This window comes from Anomaloglossus baeobatrachus, chromosome 4 (assembly GCF_048569485.1).
Source record: "Anomaloglossus baeobatrachus isolate aAnoBae1 chromosome 4, aAnoBae1.hap1, whole genome shotgun sequence".
NCBI lineage: Eukaryota > Metazoa > Chordata > Amphibia > Anura > Aromobatidae > Anomaloglossus > Anomaloglossus baeobatrachus.
The window spans coordinates 307,023,720-307,043,959 of record NC_134356.1 but is presented as its reverse complement, the minus strand read 5'-3'; the positions used below and the strand labels follow the sequence as shown (position 1 = coordinate 307,043,959).

At 43.8% G+C, this 20,240-nt stretch overlaps 1 protein-coding gene across 2 annotated transcripts in view; it reads left to right on the top strand.

Moving 5' to 3' along the window:
• ARID2 (AT-rich interaction domain 2) overlaps positions 1-20,240 on the top strand; it is a 185,218-nt gene that overhangs the window by 88,176 nt on the left and 76,802 nt on the right. For both annotated transcript variants that reach the window (XM_075344963.1, XM_075344962.1), the window contains exons 5-7: positions 2,138-2,356; positions 17,707-17,774; positions 18,384-18,450. In XM_075344963.1, the coding sequence (XP_075201078.1) occupies positions 2,138-2,356; positions 17,707-17,774; positions 18,384-18,450 (354 nt within the window). The remainder of the gene's footprint in view (positions 1-2,137; positions 2,357-17,706; positions 17,775-18,383; positions 18,451-20,240) is intronic.

Here is a 20,240-nt window from a genome sequence, read left to right as displayed (position 1 = left end):
TCCCTCTTCGCGATCTGGCAAATCTATATAAATCCGCTGGTTTTTGTTCGGCAAAATCTGCAGGTACGTTGTCCCGTGGGCACATAGCCTAAATGTGAAAAACCTGTGGTTTAAGCAACATTTTGGAGGAAGAATTACCTTTTTTTTTTTTTTTTAACTTTGCATTAGTGTCTAGCACCTGAAGGGTTAACAAATTTCCCAACCGCAGTTCTGAAATATTTGAAGGATATGGTTTTTAAAATGGTATCACTTTTGGGACGTTTTTTATAAATAGTTTTGTACATTTTTTGAAAAAAATGAGAAATTGTTGCTAAAGTTTTATTCCTTCTAACATCCTAACAAAATAAAGTCACATTTTAAAAATGATGCAGATATAAAGTAGACCTATGGGAAATGTTTATTTATTGTTTTGTGCAGCATGACTAACTGGACATAAAAAAAAATAAAAATTAAAGTTTGAAAATAGTGAATTTTTTATAATTTTCACCAAAATTCCAATATTTTCACAAATGCAAAACATAAAAACCTAAGTTTACCACGAACATAAAGTACAATGTGTCAGTTTAAGTCAAAGTTCACATGTCCAGTAATCATCCATTAGAACGGATCCAGCAGCAAACATTTGGCAAAAAAGTTCTGCAAACACAACTATTTTGTCTGTTTTTAAATGATTGATTTTAGCTGGATCCGTTTTTTTTTTCTTTTGTATACATTAAAGTCTTTGGAGAACAGATCTGTTAACAGATTGCTATTTCTCTTCCATTTGAAACTGATCCAGTATGAAAAAAAATGATCATTTACAAATGAATGAAAAACTGATGGCTAAATAGCAATTAGTTAACGGATCCATTTTGCATAGACTCCAATGTTTAAAAAAAACCCAAAACAAAACGGATCCAGCTGAAATTGGCAGTTTAAAGACTGACAAAAAAGTTGTTTGCCCAAGGATTGCTTCTGGATCCTTTCTCATGGATTATTACTGGACATGGGAACTTAGTCCTAAAGCCACAGGGATCCGTTGAAACATTCGAGTTACCGCATAGTAACAACTGGTCAGATTTCAGAAATTTGTCTTGGTCATTATGATCAAAATTGCTTCTCTCACTAAAGGGAAAAGGGCATAAACATTCACAGGTCAAAAATTGAGAAACTTTCTTTAACATTTATTTTGTAAAATTTTCTGTATTTTCATAAATACAAATCATAAATATACTTTCATAATGAAGTACAATCTCAGAATTACTGGGATATGTATTGGTGTTCCAGACTGATAACCTAATAAAGTAACAATAGTCACAATTGAAAAATTTGGCCTGGTTATTAAGATGAAAATGGGCTTTGGCTGATAAGCGGTTAATAACCACATTAATAGCATACCAATACATGCAAGTGTGTGTGTGTGTGTGTGTGTGTGTGTGTGTGTGTGTGTGTGTGTGTGTGTGTGTGTGTGTGTGTGTGTGTATATATATATACATATATATATATATATATATATATATATATATATATATATATATATATATATATATATATATATATATATATATATATATATATATATATATATATATATATATATATATATATATATATATATATATATATATATTGCATGGTGCTGAAACTTGATGCCGAATCTAAATCAAGATGATTTGAACACTTTGTTCTCATCCTATGCATATCACTAACGTGTATCAAGCCTGTGATTTCCATCATTCCTTGGCTTTTCCTTCTTGGTGTTAACATTTGTGTCACAATGTCACTCTGCTCTCTTGATGGGCCATTACTGCCCATATCATGCTGTTCTGAGCCGGCTGGTAATTAGAAACTAAAGGCATGTTAGTTCTTACGCTCATAGTTAAAAAATAAAATTGTCTTGGGCAACCCCTTTTAAAAAAGTTGATTTTTATCTTTTGATCAACCGCTTTGTATGTCATGAGTAGATTATGAAGTTTCCAACATTAGTGATGTGGTCTTGAATGTCAATGTAAGTTTTCCCTTGCAGCTCCTGCCCTGTTACATATCTCTTTAACCATAGTAGCCTTGTAATGTTATGTGGATAAATACGTTGTATGCATTTAATAAACTACAGTTTTTTATGCTTATTGTGGTGTTCTTTGTTTTGTTTCTTCTACAGATTATTTGCGCCAAAGTTATGGGCTTACAATGGACTTCAATACACCAAATGATTACAACAAACTGGTGCTTTCACTCTTATCCGGGCTCCCGAATGAAGTGGACTTTGCAATTAATGTGTGCACCCTACTGTCTAATGAAAGCAAGCATGTTATGCAGCTTGAAAAGGACCCAAAAATTATCACATTGTTGCTTGCAAATGCTGGTGTATTTGATGATAGTGAGTATAAATGTAGCTTTTTATTGATATACCCCCCCCAGCACATGACAGATCGTCTGCTCTTTGTGCTCCTATACACAGCTGCCTGTCAGTGACTGCTGTGTGCATCGGGAGGAGCTCGTCAGCACTATAGCGAAATGTTCAGCGTATTCTTTAATTGCTGCTTTTAATGATAGGGCATAGTTTTTTGTGCCATTTTGGCTAATAAAAGGGGCAGTTCCCCTGGTCCAAAAGTGAAATACCACCCTCCGCAGAACTGTAGGTTAAAACATCACGTTTATTGATCCGTAAAAGGGTTAAAATCCATACACAGGCCAGTCCACGCGTTTCAAGTATATCACGCTGTTATTCATGACTCACATACGTTTTACACACAGGGTTTGGAGAGTTATGTTGATGTTCCAGGATGTGATGACATGATTTAACGCTTCACGACCGGCCGATTTTGCACTTTCAGTTTTAGTTTTTCGCCATTCCTCTTCAAAGAGCCGTAACTTTTTTTTTTTGTCAATATAGCCATATGAGGGCTTGTTTTTTCCAGAACGAGTTATACTTTTAAATGAAACTTAGTTTTACCATATAGTGTACTGGAAAAAGGCCAAAAAATTCCAAATGCGGAGAAATTGCAAAAAACAACGTGTGATCGCACAATTGTTTATGGAATATTTTATTCACAGTGTTCACTATATGGCAAAACTGACGTGTTGCTGCAATGCCTCAGGTTGGTGCGACTTTGTAGAAACCAATCATGTATAGGTTTACGTTTATTGAAGGAGTTAAAAAAACCCAGACGTTTGTCCAAAAAAGTGGCGCACATTTTGTGCCATTTTCCGCCACCCATTTCGTTCTCATTTTTCAGGGTCTATGGCTCAGTGAAAGCTCTTGAGCTGATATTTTTAGTGGTACCATTTTTGTGCAGATCCTACGTTTTGATCGCACATTATTGTATTTTGTGCAAATTTTGCCGCAACCAAAAAACGTAATTTTGTCATTTGGTAAGCGGCGTAACGGCAAAAAAATTCCAATCAGATTAATTGATTTTATATTTTGATAGATCGGGCATTTCTGAACGCGGCGATATCAATGTGTGTATATTTTTATTTTTTTAACCCTTTCATTTTCAATGGGGCGAAAGGGGGTGATTTGAACTTTTTAGGTTTTTTGTTTTTAATTAAAGGGAACCTGTCACCAGTTTTTTGCCCTATAAGCTGCGGCCACCACCACTGGGCTATTATATACAGCATTCTAACATGCTGTATATAAGAGCCTAGGCGGCTGGGTATAACTTAAAAAAACACTTTATAATACTCACCTAGAAGGTCGCTCTGGTGCACAACAGTCGGATGGGTGTCTCCGTTCTCCGGGACCAGCGCCTCCCCTTTCGGCCATCTTGGTCTTCCTTATTCTGAAGCCGCGGTGCATGACGCGTCTACGTCATGCACACGCGTCGGCATTGAGGTCCTGCGCAGGTGCACTTTGATCAGGGCAGATCAAAGTGCGCCTTCGCAGGACCTCAATGCCGGCGCGTGTGCATGACGTAGACGCGTCATGCACCGCGGCTTCAGAATAAGGAAGACCAAGATGGCCGAAAAGGGAGGCGCCGGTCCCGGAGAACGGAGACACCCATCCGACTGTTGTGCACCAGAGCGACCTTGTAGGTGAGTATTATAAAGTGTTTTTTATTTTATACCCAGCGGCCTGGGCTCTTATTTACAGCATATTTAGAATGCTGTATACAGTGTGTCCACCCATATCCTGTCCACCGCCATTAACTTGAGAATAGCAGCAGCTATAGGCATATAAGTGGGGTCTAGGTATGGTAAAGAAGCCATGTGCTACGCAATGAAACCCCCTATAGTGCCACCTGGTGAAATACAAGGGAGTTAGCATTTTTATCTCAAACTGAACGAGATGGAAAAAAAAAGTGAATTGAAAAATTTTAGGGTATCACCAATTCAATACGAATCGACACCTTGCATACAGAAATGGTATGATATGAAACCCATGACACCCCCCCAAAACATTGAACGCTGGTCACGCATATGGCGCTCATTTAACTTTGATGCTCAAAGTGGCCACCGTCAGCTGCAATGCACATCTGGACTCTGGAGAGCATGCTGTATGTTGTGTTGCATGTTGTGCAATATGGTAGGTGACACATTTGCACAAGCATCTGTGATACGTCGTCGTAGGTCCTGCAATGTTGGTGGAGGGGTCGCACAGGGCTGTGGAGTCGGAGCTCATTTTGGTGGAGTCGGTATAAAATGCACCGACTCCGACTCCTAAAATATATAATAAATTGGGGACAGTAGTGCAATGCAGAATGTGCTGAATATTTTACTAAATAATAACATTTAGTATAATGCTTATATTTAAGTGAAAAATTTATTGTAGTACAATGTGAACATCAGACATTTAATTGTTTTTATGATACAATAATCAAGATAATTGGATAGAACATAAAATATTTATTGGAATACAACTTTAGAACACAAAAAACTAATAAATTGTAAATATGTAATATATATATATATATATATATATATATATATATATATATATACACAGTGTATATACACACACAAGATATATATGTAATCTACTGTATATTACATAGTGTATTACATATTTACAATTTATTACAGTTTTTTGTGTTCTAAAGTTGTATTCCAATAAATATATTTTATGTTCTATCCAAATATCTTGATTATTGTATCATAAAAATTATTAAATGTCTGATGTTCACATACACATATTCATGTACTGCAATAAATTTTTCACCTAACTATAAGCAATATATGTAGGAGTCTGAGTCGGAGCTGGAGTCGGTGCAAGAGAATTTGAGGAGTCTGAGTCGGAGTCTGAGTCGAAGGTTTGGCTTACCGACTCCACAGCCCTGGGGTCGCATACACCTGCTGTTTGATGTGACCTCATAGAAAGAAGTCCAATAGGCTCAGGTCAGGTGAGCATGGAGGCCCCTCCACGCAGCCACCATACCCAATGACTTGTAGGAAGGTCTCCATGAGGTATCGCTTCACGTCCACAGCCTTGTGAGTTTTACATGTTCTAATCATAGCATTTCTGTATGCAAGGTATCGATTCGTATTGAATTGATGATGCCCTACAACTTTGTAATTCACTTTTTTTCTCTATCTTGTTCCATTTTCGAGATAAAAATGCTAACTCCGTTGTTTTTCACCAGGTGGCGCTATGGGTGGTTTCATTGCGTAGCGCATGGTTACTTTACTATACCTAGACACCACTTAAATGCCTATAGCTGCCGCCGTTCTCAAGTTAATGGCGGTGGACAGGATATGGGTGGACAAACTGTATAAGAGCCCAGTGGTGGTGGCTGCAGCTTATAGGGCAAAGAAACTGGTGACAGGTTCCCTTTAATTTTTTAAAACTTTTTTTTTTTATTTTACTAGTCTCCCTAGGGGACTATAATGATCAGCAGTCTGATCGCTCTTCTCTATCTGCTGATCACACCTACACCGCTGTGAACACCATATATGCTCATCTCCTGTCTCACACAGCTCTCGGCCGGGTGAAACAGGAAGTGAGTCATGTGAGCTACAGGAGTCATCACGTGACCCTGTGCTACCACGACAACCATTGGATCAACGTGATCATGTCACGTGACTTCCGGTGTCGGGTGATGAGTAAACTTTAACCGAAACCGTGATTATAATGGTGCTGTCAAATTTTGACAGCTCCATTTAAGAGGCTAATAGATATGGGCAGACCGCGGATCTGCCCGTGCCTGCTAGGCACATATGTCAGCTGTACAAATCAGCTTATGTGTGCGCGGATCCTCCCCGGCTGCCCGCTGGAACGTAGTTTAAGGCTATGTGCGCACGTTGCGTTCTGCCCTGCAGAAATTTGTGCAGCGATTTGAACAGCACACGTGCGCTTCAAATCGCTGCAGAAAGAGTCCGTAATGAAAAAAAAAAAGCCGATTCCATGCGCTCTGAGTGCAGCCCCTTCCATAGACAGAGCGGGCGCTGCATGCAGAGCGCAGGAAAGAAGTGACATGTCCCTTCTTAGAACGCGCGCTTCGGTCAGCAGCCAAAGCGCTGCGCTCTAATACGCCACGTGCGCACAGCTCCTGCATAATCTTCATAGATTATGCTGGGGACGCAGGACGCATGCAGTTACGTTGCGGTGCAGATCGCAGCGTAACTGCATGTAAATACGCAACGTGCGCACATAGCCTTACTGGCCACGGTCGTTAAGGGATTAATTTAAAAACAAATCTGTTTTTGAAACCTAGCCATTTAGAAAATCTTGTCTCCTCCTGTTTTAGGAGCCTTTTATTCTAGTAATTTCCTTTTAGAGGGGAAAATAACCCTTTTGAAGTTATTCAAAATTTAATCTTATTTTTTTGTTGATCTCATATTAAGAACATTTGCGTATAAATACACCTAGTGCAATCTGATAAAAAAAATAGCTTTGTACTCGCACCAATGTTAAATAATAAGACCGTGCTGATCTCCAATTTTTTCCTCAGCTACTTTCAGCTTCAGGAAAAAAAATCGCAATAGTCTCCGTATGGTCACGTAAAACAGGTGGCACATGGACCATCCGTATGCTGTCCATTTTGTACAGATACATTACCATTCTGTAGCATAAGACACTGTAAATGGTCCTGTACATGAGTAGAATAATAGTTCCTGAGAAAAAAAACAACGGATGTCCTACACATTTCATACAGATGCTAGGTGAGAACAAAAATAAAACATTGCGCACTTGCATGATATTTGGAGTACTAAACTGATTTCACTCGCCTCACTTTTCTGGATGGAAATAGGACCCATTTTTTTATACGCAGATGTGAGCAAACCCTAAAAGTTTTTTACCCCACAAATGTAATGCTTCATATGAATCATTTTATAACCTGTGTACTGTTGAACAGCAAATGTTTTGTAATTGTGTCCTGACTGCATTTCTCACTGTTGAATATTTGCACGTTTTGTCGATTATTTTATGAGTTAAAGGGGTATTCCCATCTCCAAAATCCTATCCCAATATGTAGAAGGTTTAGCCATAAGAATATTAGCAAATACCTCCAATTAGAAATGTATTCTAATTCTTCTGAAAAGCGATCACTTACATTATGTGCAGGGCATTACAGTAGCTTGGATATCCAAGGTTACGGCCACTCACATAGGGACAGTTAGGCTATTGCGTACAGTCACTGCAGAAATTTCTGCAGCGATCTGAAGAGCACACGTGCGCTTCAAATCGCTGCAGAAAATGTCCGTAGTGAAAAAAAAAAAGCAGATTCCATGCGCTCTGCCTGCAGCTTCTGCCATAGACAGAGCAGGGGCTGCCGGCAAAACGCACGGAAGAAGTGACATGTCACTTCTTAGAACGCGCGCTCCGGGCAGCAGCCGAAGCGCTGCGCTCTAAGACGCCACGTGCGCACGGCCCCTGCACAATCTCCATAGATTGTGCAGGGGACGCAGGACGCATGCAGTTACGCTGCGCTGCAGAGCGCAGCGTAACTGCATGAATTATGTACACGTGCGCACATAGCCTTAGGTATTCATGGTTAAGACCACTAGCAACTAAGCTGCCTGCCCATGATGTAAGGGACATACCGTATTTTTCGCTTTATAAGACGCACCGGAATATAAGACGCACCCCAAACTTAGACATAGAAAAAGGTAAAAAAAAGAAAAATGGGGTCTGTCTTATACTCCGGTGTTCTCTTACCGGAGGGGGGCAGCAGTGGTGGTGAAGCGGGGTCACAGGAGGCACAGGTTGTGCTGGAAGGCGCGGCAGGTCAGTGGCAGCGGGGTCCTTGGTTGCAGGTGCCGTGGCGTCCGTGGTTGCAGGCGCGGTGGCGTCCGCGGTGGCAGGATCCGTGGGGTCCGTGGTGGCGGCAGCAGCCGTGGCGGGTGAGCCGTGCAGCAGGCCGGTGCAGTGAGTGTCCGCGGTCCCGGTTCAGTGGTGGCAGTGGCGGCGGCGACTGCTCAGTGGTGGCAGGGACTGCTCAGTGGTGGAGTGTGTCCGCGGTCCCGGTTCGGTGGTGGCAGCGGCGGTGGCGACTGCTCAGTGGTGGCAGGGACTGCTCAGTGGTGGAGTGTGTCTGCGGTCCCGGTTCAGTGGTGGCAGCGGCGGCGACGGCTCAGTGGTGGGAGTGGCGGCGACGGCTCAGTGGTGGGAGCGGCGGCAACTGCTCAGTGGTGGCAGCGGCAGGGACTGCTCAGTGGTGGAGTGTGTCCGCGGTCCCGGTTCAGTGGTGGCAGCGGCGGCGACGGCTCAGTGGTGGGAGTGGCGGCGACGGCTCAGTGGTGGGAGTGGCGGCAACTGCTCAGTGGTGGCAGCGGCAGGGACTGCTCAGTGGTGGAGTGTGTCCGCGGTCCCGGTTCAGTGGTGGCAGCGGCGGCGACGGCTCAGTGGTGGGAGTGGCGGCGACGGCTCAGTGGTGGGAGCGGCGGCAACTGCTCAGTGTTGGCAGCGGCAGGGACTGCTCAGTGGTGGAGTGTGTCCGCGGTCCCGGTTCAGTGGTGGCAGCGGCGACGGCTCAGTGGTGGGAGCGGCGGCGATGGCTCAGTGGTGGGAGCGGCGGCGACGGCTCAGTGGTGGAGTGTGTCCGCGGTCCCGATTCAAGTAATGGCGCCCGGAGCGACGCATGCGCAGATGGAGCTCTCATCCAAGGGCTCCATCTGCGCACGCGCTGACTCCCGGAACAGCGCGTGCGCAGATGGAGCTCTCATCCAAGAGCTCCACCGGCGCCATCATTTGAAAGTGGGACCGCGGACAACTGGTAAGCTGCACAGCCGCCCGCCCCCATGCCAGCAGGCTGCCCGCCCACCCTGCGTACAAGCCGCCGGGTACCTGTGCTTGCGTGCGGTGGCAGCCGGGTACCCATGGCTGTGTGCGGGCGGCAGCGGGGTAACTGTGTGAGGGCGGCAGCCGGGTACCTGTGTGAGGGCGGCAGCCGGCTGCCGCCCGCACGGGCACCCGACTGCCGCTCGCACACAGCACCCGGCTGCCGCCCGCACACAGCCATGGGTACCCGTCTGCCACCGCACGCAAGCACAGGTACCCGGCTGCCGACCCCACACAGCACCCGCTGCCGCCCGCACACAGCCACGGGTACCCGGCTGCCGCTGCACGCAAGTACAGGTACCCGGCCGCTTGCATGCAGCCACAGGCACCCGGCCGCCCGATCGCCTCAGACAGGACCCCCCCCCCCGCTACCGCTTTATAAGACGCACCCCCCATTTTCCTCCCAAAATTTGGGGAGGAAAAGTGCGTCTTATAAAGCGAAAAATACGGTAGCTTATCAAGAAAACTATACCGCATTTCTATTGGAGATAGTTGCTAATATTCTCATTATTGCACCTACTACATAGTGGGATAGGATCTTGTAGATGGGAACGTATTTTGGGTTTATCGTAAAGTATTTTGGGTTTATCCTGTACTAGTAAACCAGATGGACAAATATCAGGGGTGTTCGTTTTTAATGGTGACATTTTTGGCTTTGATATTAGGTTATCTACAAATGTATAAAGCTTCTACATGCTCGATGTGAATGATCTCTTTCTGGATCTACAATGGCATGCAAAGTTTCAGCACCCTGGATAAATCATCCTTAATATTGCGCATCTTCGCTGGTCACTGTACCTAGGGCATCTTCACGCTGGGTTGGAACTTCTGGCCTCAACTAGGCCTAGCACTTGTCATATTCGGGACATCTCTGTGCATGTGCTTTGTAAGGTAATGGTGATGTCACGACCTTACACTGCACATGGGCAGAGATGTCCCAACTTAGGCTGCTCTCACACTTGCGTTGTTTTTAATCGGTCACAATCTGTTGTGTAACTGATGCGTTGCAGATAGTGGCACAACTGATGTGACTGATGCTGCAAAACAACGATCCGTTTGTTTTCTTTTTTTACTGTTTTACAGTCAGCTGACTATTGTGAACGATCAGCTGATCATTCACAAAAGCCGGCTGCTGGGCGATCATCTGATTGTTCACAGTAGCTGGCCGCCGGGCGATCAGCTGATCGTTCACAAAAGCCGACCGCTGGGCGATCATTTGATCGTTCACAGTAGCTGACCGCCGGGCAATAAGCTGATCGTTCACAAAAGCCGACTGCTGGGCGATCATCTGATCGTCCACAGTAGCTGGCCGCCGGGCAATCAGCTGATCGTTCACAGTAGCCGGGCGATAAGCTGATCGTTCGGCCTCCGAGAAAGACATTGATTTCAATGATTAAACACGAGCTGAGCATGCGCAGTGAAAAAAAGGATTCTGCCACTCAAAAAACGTTACATGCTGCGTTCCTGCTGACCGACAGTCAGTCGTTCCACGACTGATCCGTCACGGAGCGGATGCACCGCAGGACCATCAGTCACAATCCGTCATCCATACAAGTCTATGGGGGAAAAACGGAATCCTGCAAAATATTTTGCAGGATACCGTATTTCCTCAAGGCGACGGATTGTGACTGATGCAAAACAACGCAAGTTTGAAAGCAGCCTTAGTGTGCGGAGTTGCAGAAAAATTATAGCGCCTTTTGGCACTTTCATTTCAGCTTCACCCTGAACTGCCAAAATGGGTAAGACGGGTCTTGATGCCAAAGGTTGTCTAATTCATGACGAACTGTGGCGTACTTTACACCAGAATTCTGACTGGAGTAAGATTCGTGACAGGCATAACACTTGTCAAATGCTCCTGATTCCTTAAGAGGTGTGTGCCTCTTAATGAATCGGGAGCTTCCAACTTTAACATGCCTCTTCAATTAGACCCGTGTTAAAATTCTTGATGAATGTGGATAATAGGGTGGAAAAGTGCACTGGACTGTTTGGCCACGCCAATGGTGCATGAAGCACTTGTTCTTGGTTTGAATAGTCATTTTGTCCTGACAGACTGAGGACCTTTCATCAATTTTTGTTTCATTTTGAACTGGACACTAAATGTAATAAGGGATAGAGGTCACAATAATTTGTGTTTCTTAAATTTACTTGTCCGTTTCAGAGGTATTTGCAATCAAACAGTATTTGGCACATGGACTTAAAAAAGAAATAAATAAAATAAGCTGTCTAAATGGGCATTGCTAGAGAGATTTCACTGAAGTCATGTACTTCTTCCTCTTTCTGACGCTGGCCTATCATAAGCAGGCAGCATAAGCAACATACTGGGGAAAGAAGAATATGCCCCAAAAATAGTAGGCAAACAATCTGCTCTCCTCACTGCGGAGTGATTACGTGTGCGAGCACAGCATAGCAGAACTGAGTCTGATTAACTGACTGGTTTTACCTCTGTCAGTCAGTGTGGGGGGAGGAGCAGTGCTGCAGAGTTGAGTTTCATTACAAACACTTCTAGTAGCTGTTCTCTCATAATGCCACCAGCTTTGCCAATCATAATCAGGTATCCACATACAAGTGGAAGAAGAGCACCCCCCACCCAAATATAGCTTACAGCAGGCTCTGAGTGAGACATAAAGATAGTTTACTCTCATCACTGCAGTATGATTACATGTCCTGTCCAGCAGTCAGTATGGGGGAGTGGCAGTACAACAAAAATGGCAGCACCACACTTGCTTTGGCAATGCTAATGTGTATTTGGTTTGCCAATAAAGCTCATTTGAATTTTAGAAGAGAGCGACTAGAAGTGTATATAATGAGACTGCAACACTGCCCCTCCACCCACAATGACTGCAGGTAAAAGCTGAAAGCTGTCAGTTAAAGAGACTATCAGCACAGGATCCCTGTGCAAACTCATGTATAGGAAGGAGCTCATGTATCATGGCAGGCCCAGTTATTTAAATCCACCTTCCCACCTTCTTGTTTTCCCTTAGTTTTGACCCTCTCCTCTTCTTTGATTGACAGCTCTGGTTTCAGAGAGCCAGAGAATGGCAGAGAAAGATGGAAAACAAGCAGGTGGGAACATGTATATAAATGATTAGCCCCACCATGATACACACGAGCGCCTGTAGTTGGTTTGAACAGTCATTCTGTTCTGACACAATGAGGAAACAAAAAAAAAAAGACGAGTGCTCCTGTTACAATGATCGGTGACATACAATAAGGCCCTTATTGGACTGGACTCGCCAGATAGGGTTGTGCAGTATTCAGCTTGTTTGCAACTGGCAGGTCACTCGGTCCAGATACTCATGGAGACCGCTCCTCTTCAACACACTCCCGGTTCACATGAGTATAAGGAGAGGAGAACAGAAGTGTTGCTGATTATTCAATTCAAGGTTTACTAGGGGTCCCACAAGGACTGTACTCACTGGAGGGGGTTGGGCTTCTCCGCACAACGCCAGTGTTGGCTCCAAAATAAGGTCCGTGGGGCTCTCCTGCTGGCAGGTTAGGAGGACTGCTTGAATGTGACTGAGCACTAGGTCAGTCGCAGCCACACGTACCCATGTTATTATTTGCTGTTACTCACACATCCGTGTTTACACACGGACCGTGTGACCTCACATGACCCCGCACGCACACACGTAGACATGTCAGTTTTTTCTCCGGCAGCACGGATGTCACAGGGGTTGCACACTGATGTCATCCGTGTGACATCAGTGTGACAGGTACTGGAGAAAAAGACTGTTCTTTTTAATAAAAAAAATTCTATATTTACCTGTATCCAGCAGTGTTGTCTCCGGCTCTGCTGCCTCCCGCTCCTGATCCCCGCTCATTATACTCACTGAATATTCAGTGCCCTGTGGAGCTGGAAGCAGGAGCATCGCGGGGACTTCAGTGCTGGGGACAACATTGCTGGGTGAGTATACAGCAAAGTGAGTGAGTTCAGTGTATACATGCATGTGCGCTATGTGTGTGTATGTGCTCGGTGTATCCATATGTGTCTGCTTTGTGTATACATATGTGTGTTTATGTGCTCAGTGAATATGTGTGTAGTGAGAACCTGGAAGCTGGCTCATTGAGGGGACAGCACCGGGGACTCATCACAGTTCCCAATGAACTCTGATGAACCCGTGAAGCTGTAGCGCGGGTGTCGCGGGGTCATCAGGATGTCATCAGAGTTCATTGGGAACTCCGATGACCTCCTGGATGTCACTGTGCTTGCAGAATACTCACTTGTCCTCGGCGGTGCTGTACCCAGTGCTGTCCCCAGCAATGCTCCGGCTTCCAGGTCCTAAGTGTGGTGAATAGTCGATGAGTATAATGAGCGGGGGTCAGGAGCGGGAGGCAGCAGAGCCAAAGACAGCAGGTAAATATGGAAAATCTTTTTATTTCACAGACCTGTGTTTTCTCCGGTACATGTCACACGGATGCAAACACGGATCTCACACGTGTGTTACGACCATAACCATGCGTGTGACTGGAACCTGATTAAACACAGACGTCTGAAACCAGTCTTAAGGGTACTTTACACGCTGCAACATCGCTAGCGATTGCGAGTGCGATAGCACCCGCCCCCGTTGCTAGTTCGACATTTGGTGATCGCTGCCGTAGCGAACAGTATCGCTACGGCAGCATCACACGCACATACCTGGTCAGCGACGTCGCTGTGACCGCCGAACAATCCCTCCCTCAAGGGGGAGGTGCGTTCAGCGTCATAGCGACGTCACTGCGGCGCCACTAAGCGGCCGCCCAATAGCAGAGGAGGGGCGGAGATGAGCGGGACGTAACATCCCGCCCACCTCCTTCCTTCCTCATTGCCGGTGGACGCAGGTAAGGAGATGTTCATCGCTCCCGCAGTGTCACACATAGTGATGTGTGATGCCGCAGGAAGGACGAACAACATCGTACCAGTGGCAGCGGCGATATTAAGGAAATGAATGACGTGTCAACAATCAGTTTTGGAACGATTTTGCGAGTGTTAATAGTTGCTCATTAGTGTTACACGCTGCGATGTCCCTACCGGCGCCGTATCTGTGTCACAACGTGACCCCGACGATATATCGGTAGCAATGTCACGTGTAAAGTACTCCTTAGTCCTATATTGCTGACCGCTGCACCTACCGCAACCTTGTCAGAGACAAGGATTGAACAGTTATAGCAAAAAATGCAGTATTAACAGGCACTGAAAGCAGAGAGGCTAGAAAAAATATATATTGAAATATCATTTATTTCACACGTTTCTGAGGCTGCTGCCTCCTTCATCAGGTACTACTTTACAAACGATTATCACACACATTTATACTGATTAAGAACACACCTCCAATTAGCACAATCCTGCATATTCATAAGGGATAGCTAACTTAAAGATCACTCTGGAAAATGTTCATTAACCCTTTCCATTAATCTTTTCTATTAAAGTTTTTCATGTTTATATATTTATATTTAACCCTTTTAGATGTGTAGCTATATGGATATACAGTATGTTCAGTATATATACATATTTATGTATATATTTTTAGTTAGTATCACATACATTTTTTTATTTATATATACTGAATGAAGAGAAAAAAAGGGAAAGGAGGAAAGGGAAAAGATAAAAGAAGTCATTTTATTTTTTATGTAAAATTTTAAGAAAATAATTTCTGTTTATGAATATGCAGGATTGTGCTTAATTGGAGGTGTGTTCTTAATCAGTATAAATGTGTGATAATCGTTCGTAAAGTATCGTATTTTTTGGACTATGAGACGCACTTTTTTTTCCCCCCAAATGTGGGGGGTGCGTCTTATAGTCTGAATGTGGCTGCGGGGAATGAGGGTGCTGCGGTAGAGCGGGTCATCAGTTGTATGAGCAGGCTGTAGCAGCACCTGCCGTGACCACGTGGGCCCGCTCATTTCATATGCACGCCCATCCTCCTGCCCATCATCTCTCAGCACTGAAGCCAGCGCTGACAGGTGGGCGGGACGATGGGCGGGAGGTGCATACATAATTAACAGCCGGCGCGCGTGAGCACCCCTGGCAACAACAGCATGGGGTGAGCATGTGCTGCTATATTCACTGCTCCCCGCGCATCACCATCAGCGCGGGGGCAGTGAATCAGTACGGTATACTCACCCGTCACCGTGGTCTGCAGCATCGCGATGTCCTCCTGTCTGCTGGCCACCTGAACTGTGTAGAGGCTGTGAGAACAGCGATGATGTCATCGCTGTGCGCACCGCTAGTCTCCACACAGGTCAGCTGACAGGCATACAGGAGGACGAGCGATGCTGCAAACAACGGTGACGGCTCCACACTCCATGGAGCTGCTGACACTGAGAGGAGGAGGAGCGATGCTGCATGGAGCGGGGAAAGGGGAGTAGAAATGTTTTTTTTTTTTTTGTGTGCCACAGGATACAGACCATATAGCAGGATGGGGGTATACCGCAGGATGGATGGGGGTATATACTGCAGGATGGATGGGGGTATATACTGCAGGATGGATGGGGGTATATACCACAGGATGGATGGGGGTATGCCGCAGGATGGATGGGGGTATGCCGCAGGATGGATGGGGGTATGCCGCAGGATGGATGGGGGTATGCCGCAGGATGGATGGGGGTATGCCGCAGGATGGATGGGGGTATGCCGCAGGATGGATGGGGGTATGCCGCAGGATGGATGGGGGGTATAGAGCAGGATGGATGGGGGGTATAGAGCAGGATGGATGGGGGGTATAGAGCAGGATGGATGGGGGGTATAGAGCAGGATGGATGGGGGGGTATAGAGCAGAATGGATGGGGGGTATACCAGCATGGATGGGGGTATATAGCAGGATGGATGGGGGTATATAGCAGGATAAGGGAATATACCAGGATGGCGCTATGTAGCAGGATGGGAATATATACCAGAATGGGGTACATATATACAAGGATGGGGATCATATACAAGGCAGGAGGATCATTTACCAGGATGGGGTACCTTTAGTAGAATTTGGGGACATTACCCCCATAACAGTGTCAGCAGCAGATCCTCGCCCCATAACAGTGTGCCATGACCACATTTTTTGCTTAAAATTTTATTTTCCTCCTCTAAAACCAGGGTGCGTCTTATGGTCCGGTGCGTCTTATAGTCCAAAAAATACGGTAGCACCTGAAGAAGGAGGCAGCAGCCTTAGAAACATGTGTGAAAAAAATGCGAGTTCAATATACATTTTTTTCTAGACGCTCTGCTTTCAGCGCCCGCTAATACCACATTTTTTATGTTGTTTTTGCTATTCTCTGCTAACAGTCCTTTTAATAATGCTGTTATGCTCCAGCACGTCAATACACTGCAGTGAGGAGAGTGACTGCTTGGGAAGGCTATTGTGGGGGGCAGGTTCTTCTTTCCCAGGCGTGTTGCTGACTATTTGATTGGTCAGTGTCAGAGGACAAAGTGCACGACACCAGTGAAATCTCTCTGGTAACACCCACTTAAACGGAACTGTTTTGAAAAACCAATATGGCTCGAAAAGTATCCAGAGTCTATTTAATTTACAATTCCTATAAATAGACTCAAATGAAAAATGTAACCCTTTTAAAATAACATACAAATACCTTACATGGAAAAATGTTAAAATTCAAAGACGCATGTGGTATACTGCAGCTAGTGACACATGGCTGAAGATAGAGAAATGTTTTTCACTTCCAAGCTACTTGGTTAATAACAAATTTCATATAGTATATTGTTTATTAATATAATTGCTGTAGTCAATAGTGTACATGGATGTAATGATGCCAGATTATATAGTGCATAACAAGTGCCTATGTAGAATGTTCAGAAATACAAATCCACTATGTAAAACATCAATGAGAATAGTGAATTACATACAATTCAAATAACACATTTTGTTCCCAATGGAGAAAAATAAAGAGGCCACAAGGTGGCAGAAGAGTTACATAAGCTTCACATTTTCTGAATAAACAGGGTATAATATAAATAAATGCAAGTTCTATGGTTAAATGCTCAACATTTTAACAGCAGGATGAATTAATTCAGATGCCAGTACAATACACATTTGTGCACCACTATATGAGAAAATCTCATCTCCATTAAGAAAAAGGGAGCCAGACAGTCATAAGGAGTGAGTCACAATAAGTGCCCTTTACCAGACCATGCGGGAGCAGCACCCCCTGACAAGCGTTTAGCAAAAGTGCTTCTTCAGAGGGGGCCTTTGGTGCCAAATGCTTTGATGGCTAATATCTCTGCAACAGAGAGGGGGGGAAAAAAAAAGTTATATTATATTATGTGTTCAGTGCAACATGAAAAATTTGGCTAAAAATCCGCTTTTGATAATTCTACTGCTTTACGTCAATTTTTAGTATAGTGGTATCTTTTAAAATCCCTTATGTTATATGTAGGGGTTGAGATTAAAGATTAGACTAAATCAAATTACATTTTATGTTACAATTCTCTTGTAAAGAATGGTAATTTTGGGGGGGGAAAAAATGAAAACAAAAAATTGGCCCTTATATTTATTGTGGTATTTTTTCTGTTTATTATTTAACAGCCCTGGGAACATTTTCTGCAGTGTTTGGTGATGAATGGAAGGAAAAAACAGATCGCGATTTTGTACAGGTAAAATTTTTATTTATGTGGCTTTCCTAAAATATTTCTATCAATTGCAAGAAGAGGGTTGTATGACAACACAATTAGGAGATCGGACAGGATGAATGAGGTTTCAGAAACAAGAAATGCGTTGGTGCACTACTAGCTACTTGCATAAGATCCATTGGATAGAATGAATGTCTGAGTTTTCTCTTAACTGTATATTATTTCATTATATGTAATACAATTTAGTAACTACACTGGTTCCTCTCTAATGAAGGGAACTGTCTAAGTAACCTAAACATTATGGCTAGATTAAGGATTGCCTTTTAGGATGCCAAGATTAAAAACTGATTACATCATCCACAAAGGAAAGGTGATCTCATTTTTTTTTACCCTGATTGCTCCAAGCAGTTGCAGAGTCTGGATTATTTAAGGGACATCCCAAGACCTAATCAAGGCACCCAGGGCTATCATGAGATCGTACCTATAAAATAAGTTCTTGATATTGGAATGTGATTAGACTAGAGAAAAAAATGTTGTTCTGAAGCTTAAAATTAGCTGCATTGCCAATTTCTTTGAAAACTAAGTATTTTGTGCTGATAATTATGAACTCCATTCTCTTTCTCCATCTTTTAGTTCTGGAAGGATATTGTTGATGATAATGAAGTACGTGACCTCATATATGACAAATGCAGATCTCAAGGTGGGATATTCTTTTACTCTCTATACTTGCTAAAACTATACATAAAGCATATACTGTACAGTATTTGGATTTACAGTTTTGTATTTTGCATTTATTTTTTTTTATTAGAGATAAGTATACGGTCACTAAAATTAAAGGGATTAGCCATGTTTGGGAACAATTTTTTTCATTTTATGTTTCATTTATGTACATGTATTTTGTACTAAACATCATTTTTTCAATGCAGTTTTATTACACTATAAATGGTAAGTAAAACACAAAAGAAAGGGGGAAAATGGTTAGCAAAAGTATCACTGAAAACGTCATCTCATCCTCTAAAATAAGCCATTATGTGGCACTGTCATCAGAAGAATGTAAAACTTACAGCAATCCGAATATGACCATGCAAAAAAAGAAACAAAAGAATCTGTTTTGTTTTTATAAAAAAGCAAAAAAGAGCAATAAATATCATTACTTACAGCAAAGATGTATGTTTGCATGATGTATGTATCTTTATGTTTTGTTTTTGCAAAAGAATGTAGAAAAACACATATATGGCATTACTATTTCAAGTGGAACCAATTTGGCAATTTACAGGTTGCGTGTCTCTAGGAGCACAAGCTGGACACTGCATTGGACACTAAGCTGGCATATTTGCAACTTTTACTAAGCAGCATCCACTTTTTTTTTTTTTTCCCCTTCTGGAAAACACCTGTGGTACCAGAAATAGTCACTCACTTGTAGATGAGTTTTTGGGGGTCACTTTTCATTTTTTTTCCTGTTGTTCTGGCACCATAGGAGCCTTGCAAATGGCGCTCAGACTATTCCAATGAAATCTGCGCTTAAAAAGCCAGAAAGCGCTCCTTCCTTGTTTAAGCAAAAAGTAATTTCCAGTGACATGTGGTATTGCTGCATTTAGAGAAATTGTGTAACAAATTCTGGGGTCAATTTTCACCTATTGCTCCTTGTGCAAATGAAAAAATTGCAGCTAATACATATTTGTGGTAAAATGTTTATTTCCACAGCCATAGTTATAAAATCCTGTGGGTACAAAATGCTCACTACACCCTTAGAGAAATTACTTTCAAAATGGGGTCACTTGTGGGGATTTCTGCTGTTCTGGCATCTCCACAGGTCTGTAAATGGCCCTTAAGCCCGCTACACACGCTTCAATATATCTCACAATCCGTCGTTGGGGTCAAGTTGTAAGTGACGCACATCCGGCATCGTTTGTGACGTATCTGCGTGTGACAGCTACATGCGATCAGGATTGAACGCAAAACCGTTGATCGCAAACACATCGTATCATTCTCTAGAATTGAGCGTTTTGTTGCAAGAACCTAGTGAATTGTAACGTGTGACATCCCTCATACGATTTCGGTGTCTGATGCTATGTGCGCAGGTGTGCGCTCTGCACCGCAGCTTAAAAAAGGTCTGCTTCAGAGCGCAGCTGAAAAGCTGCGTTCTGAAGCGCCTCACAATGTCTGTCATTCACTAATCTCTGTCAGTCGGTCACTGTCTCTGTCCCTCACTCTCAGTCCATGTCAGTCTATCCCCCTCTCTCATATACTCACCGATCCCCGATCCCTGGCGCTGCACGGCATTCACACTGCTCCGGCGGCTTTTACTGTTTTGAAAAAGCCGGCCGCCCATTAAACAATTTCGTATTCCCTGCTTTCCCCGCCCACCAGCGCCTATGATTGGTTACAGTGAGACACGCCCCCACTCTGAGTGACAGGTGTCACACTGCACCCAATCACAGCAGTCGGTGGGCGTGTCTATACTGTGTAGTGAAATAAATAATTAAAAAA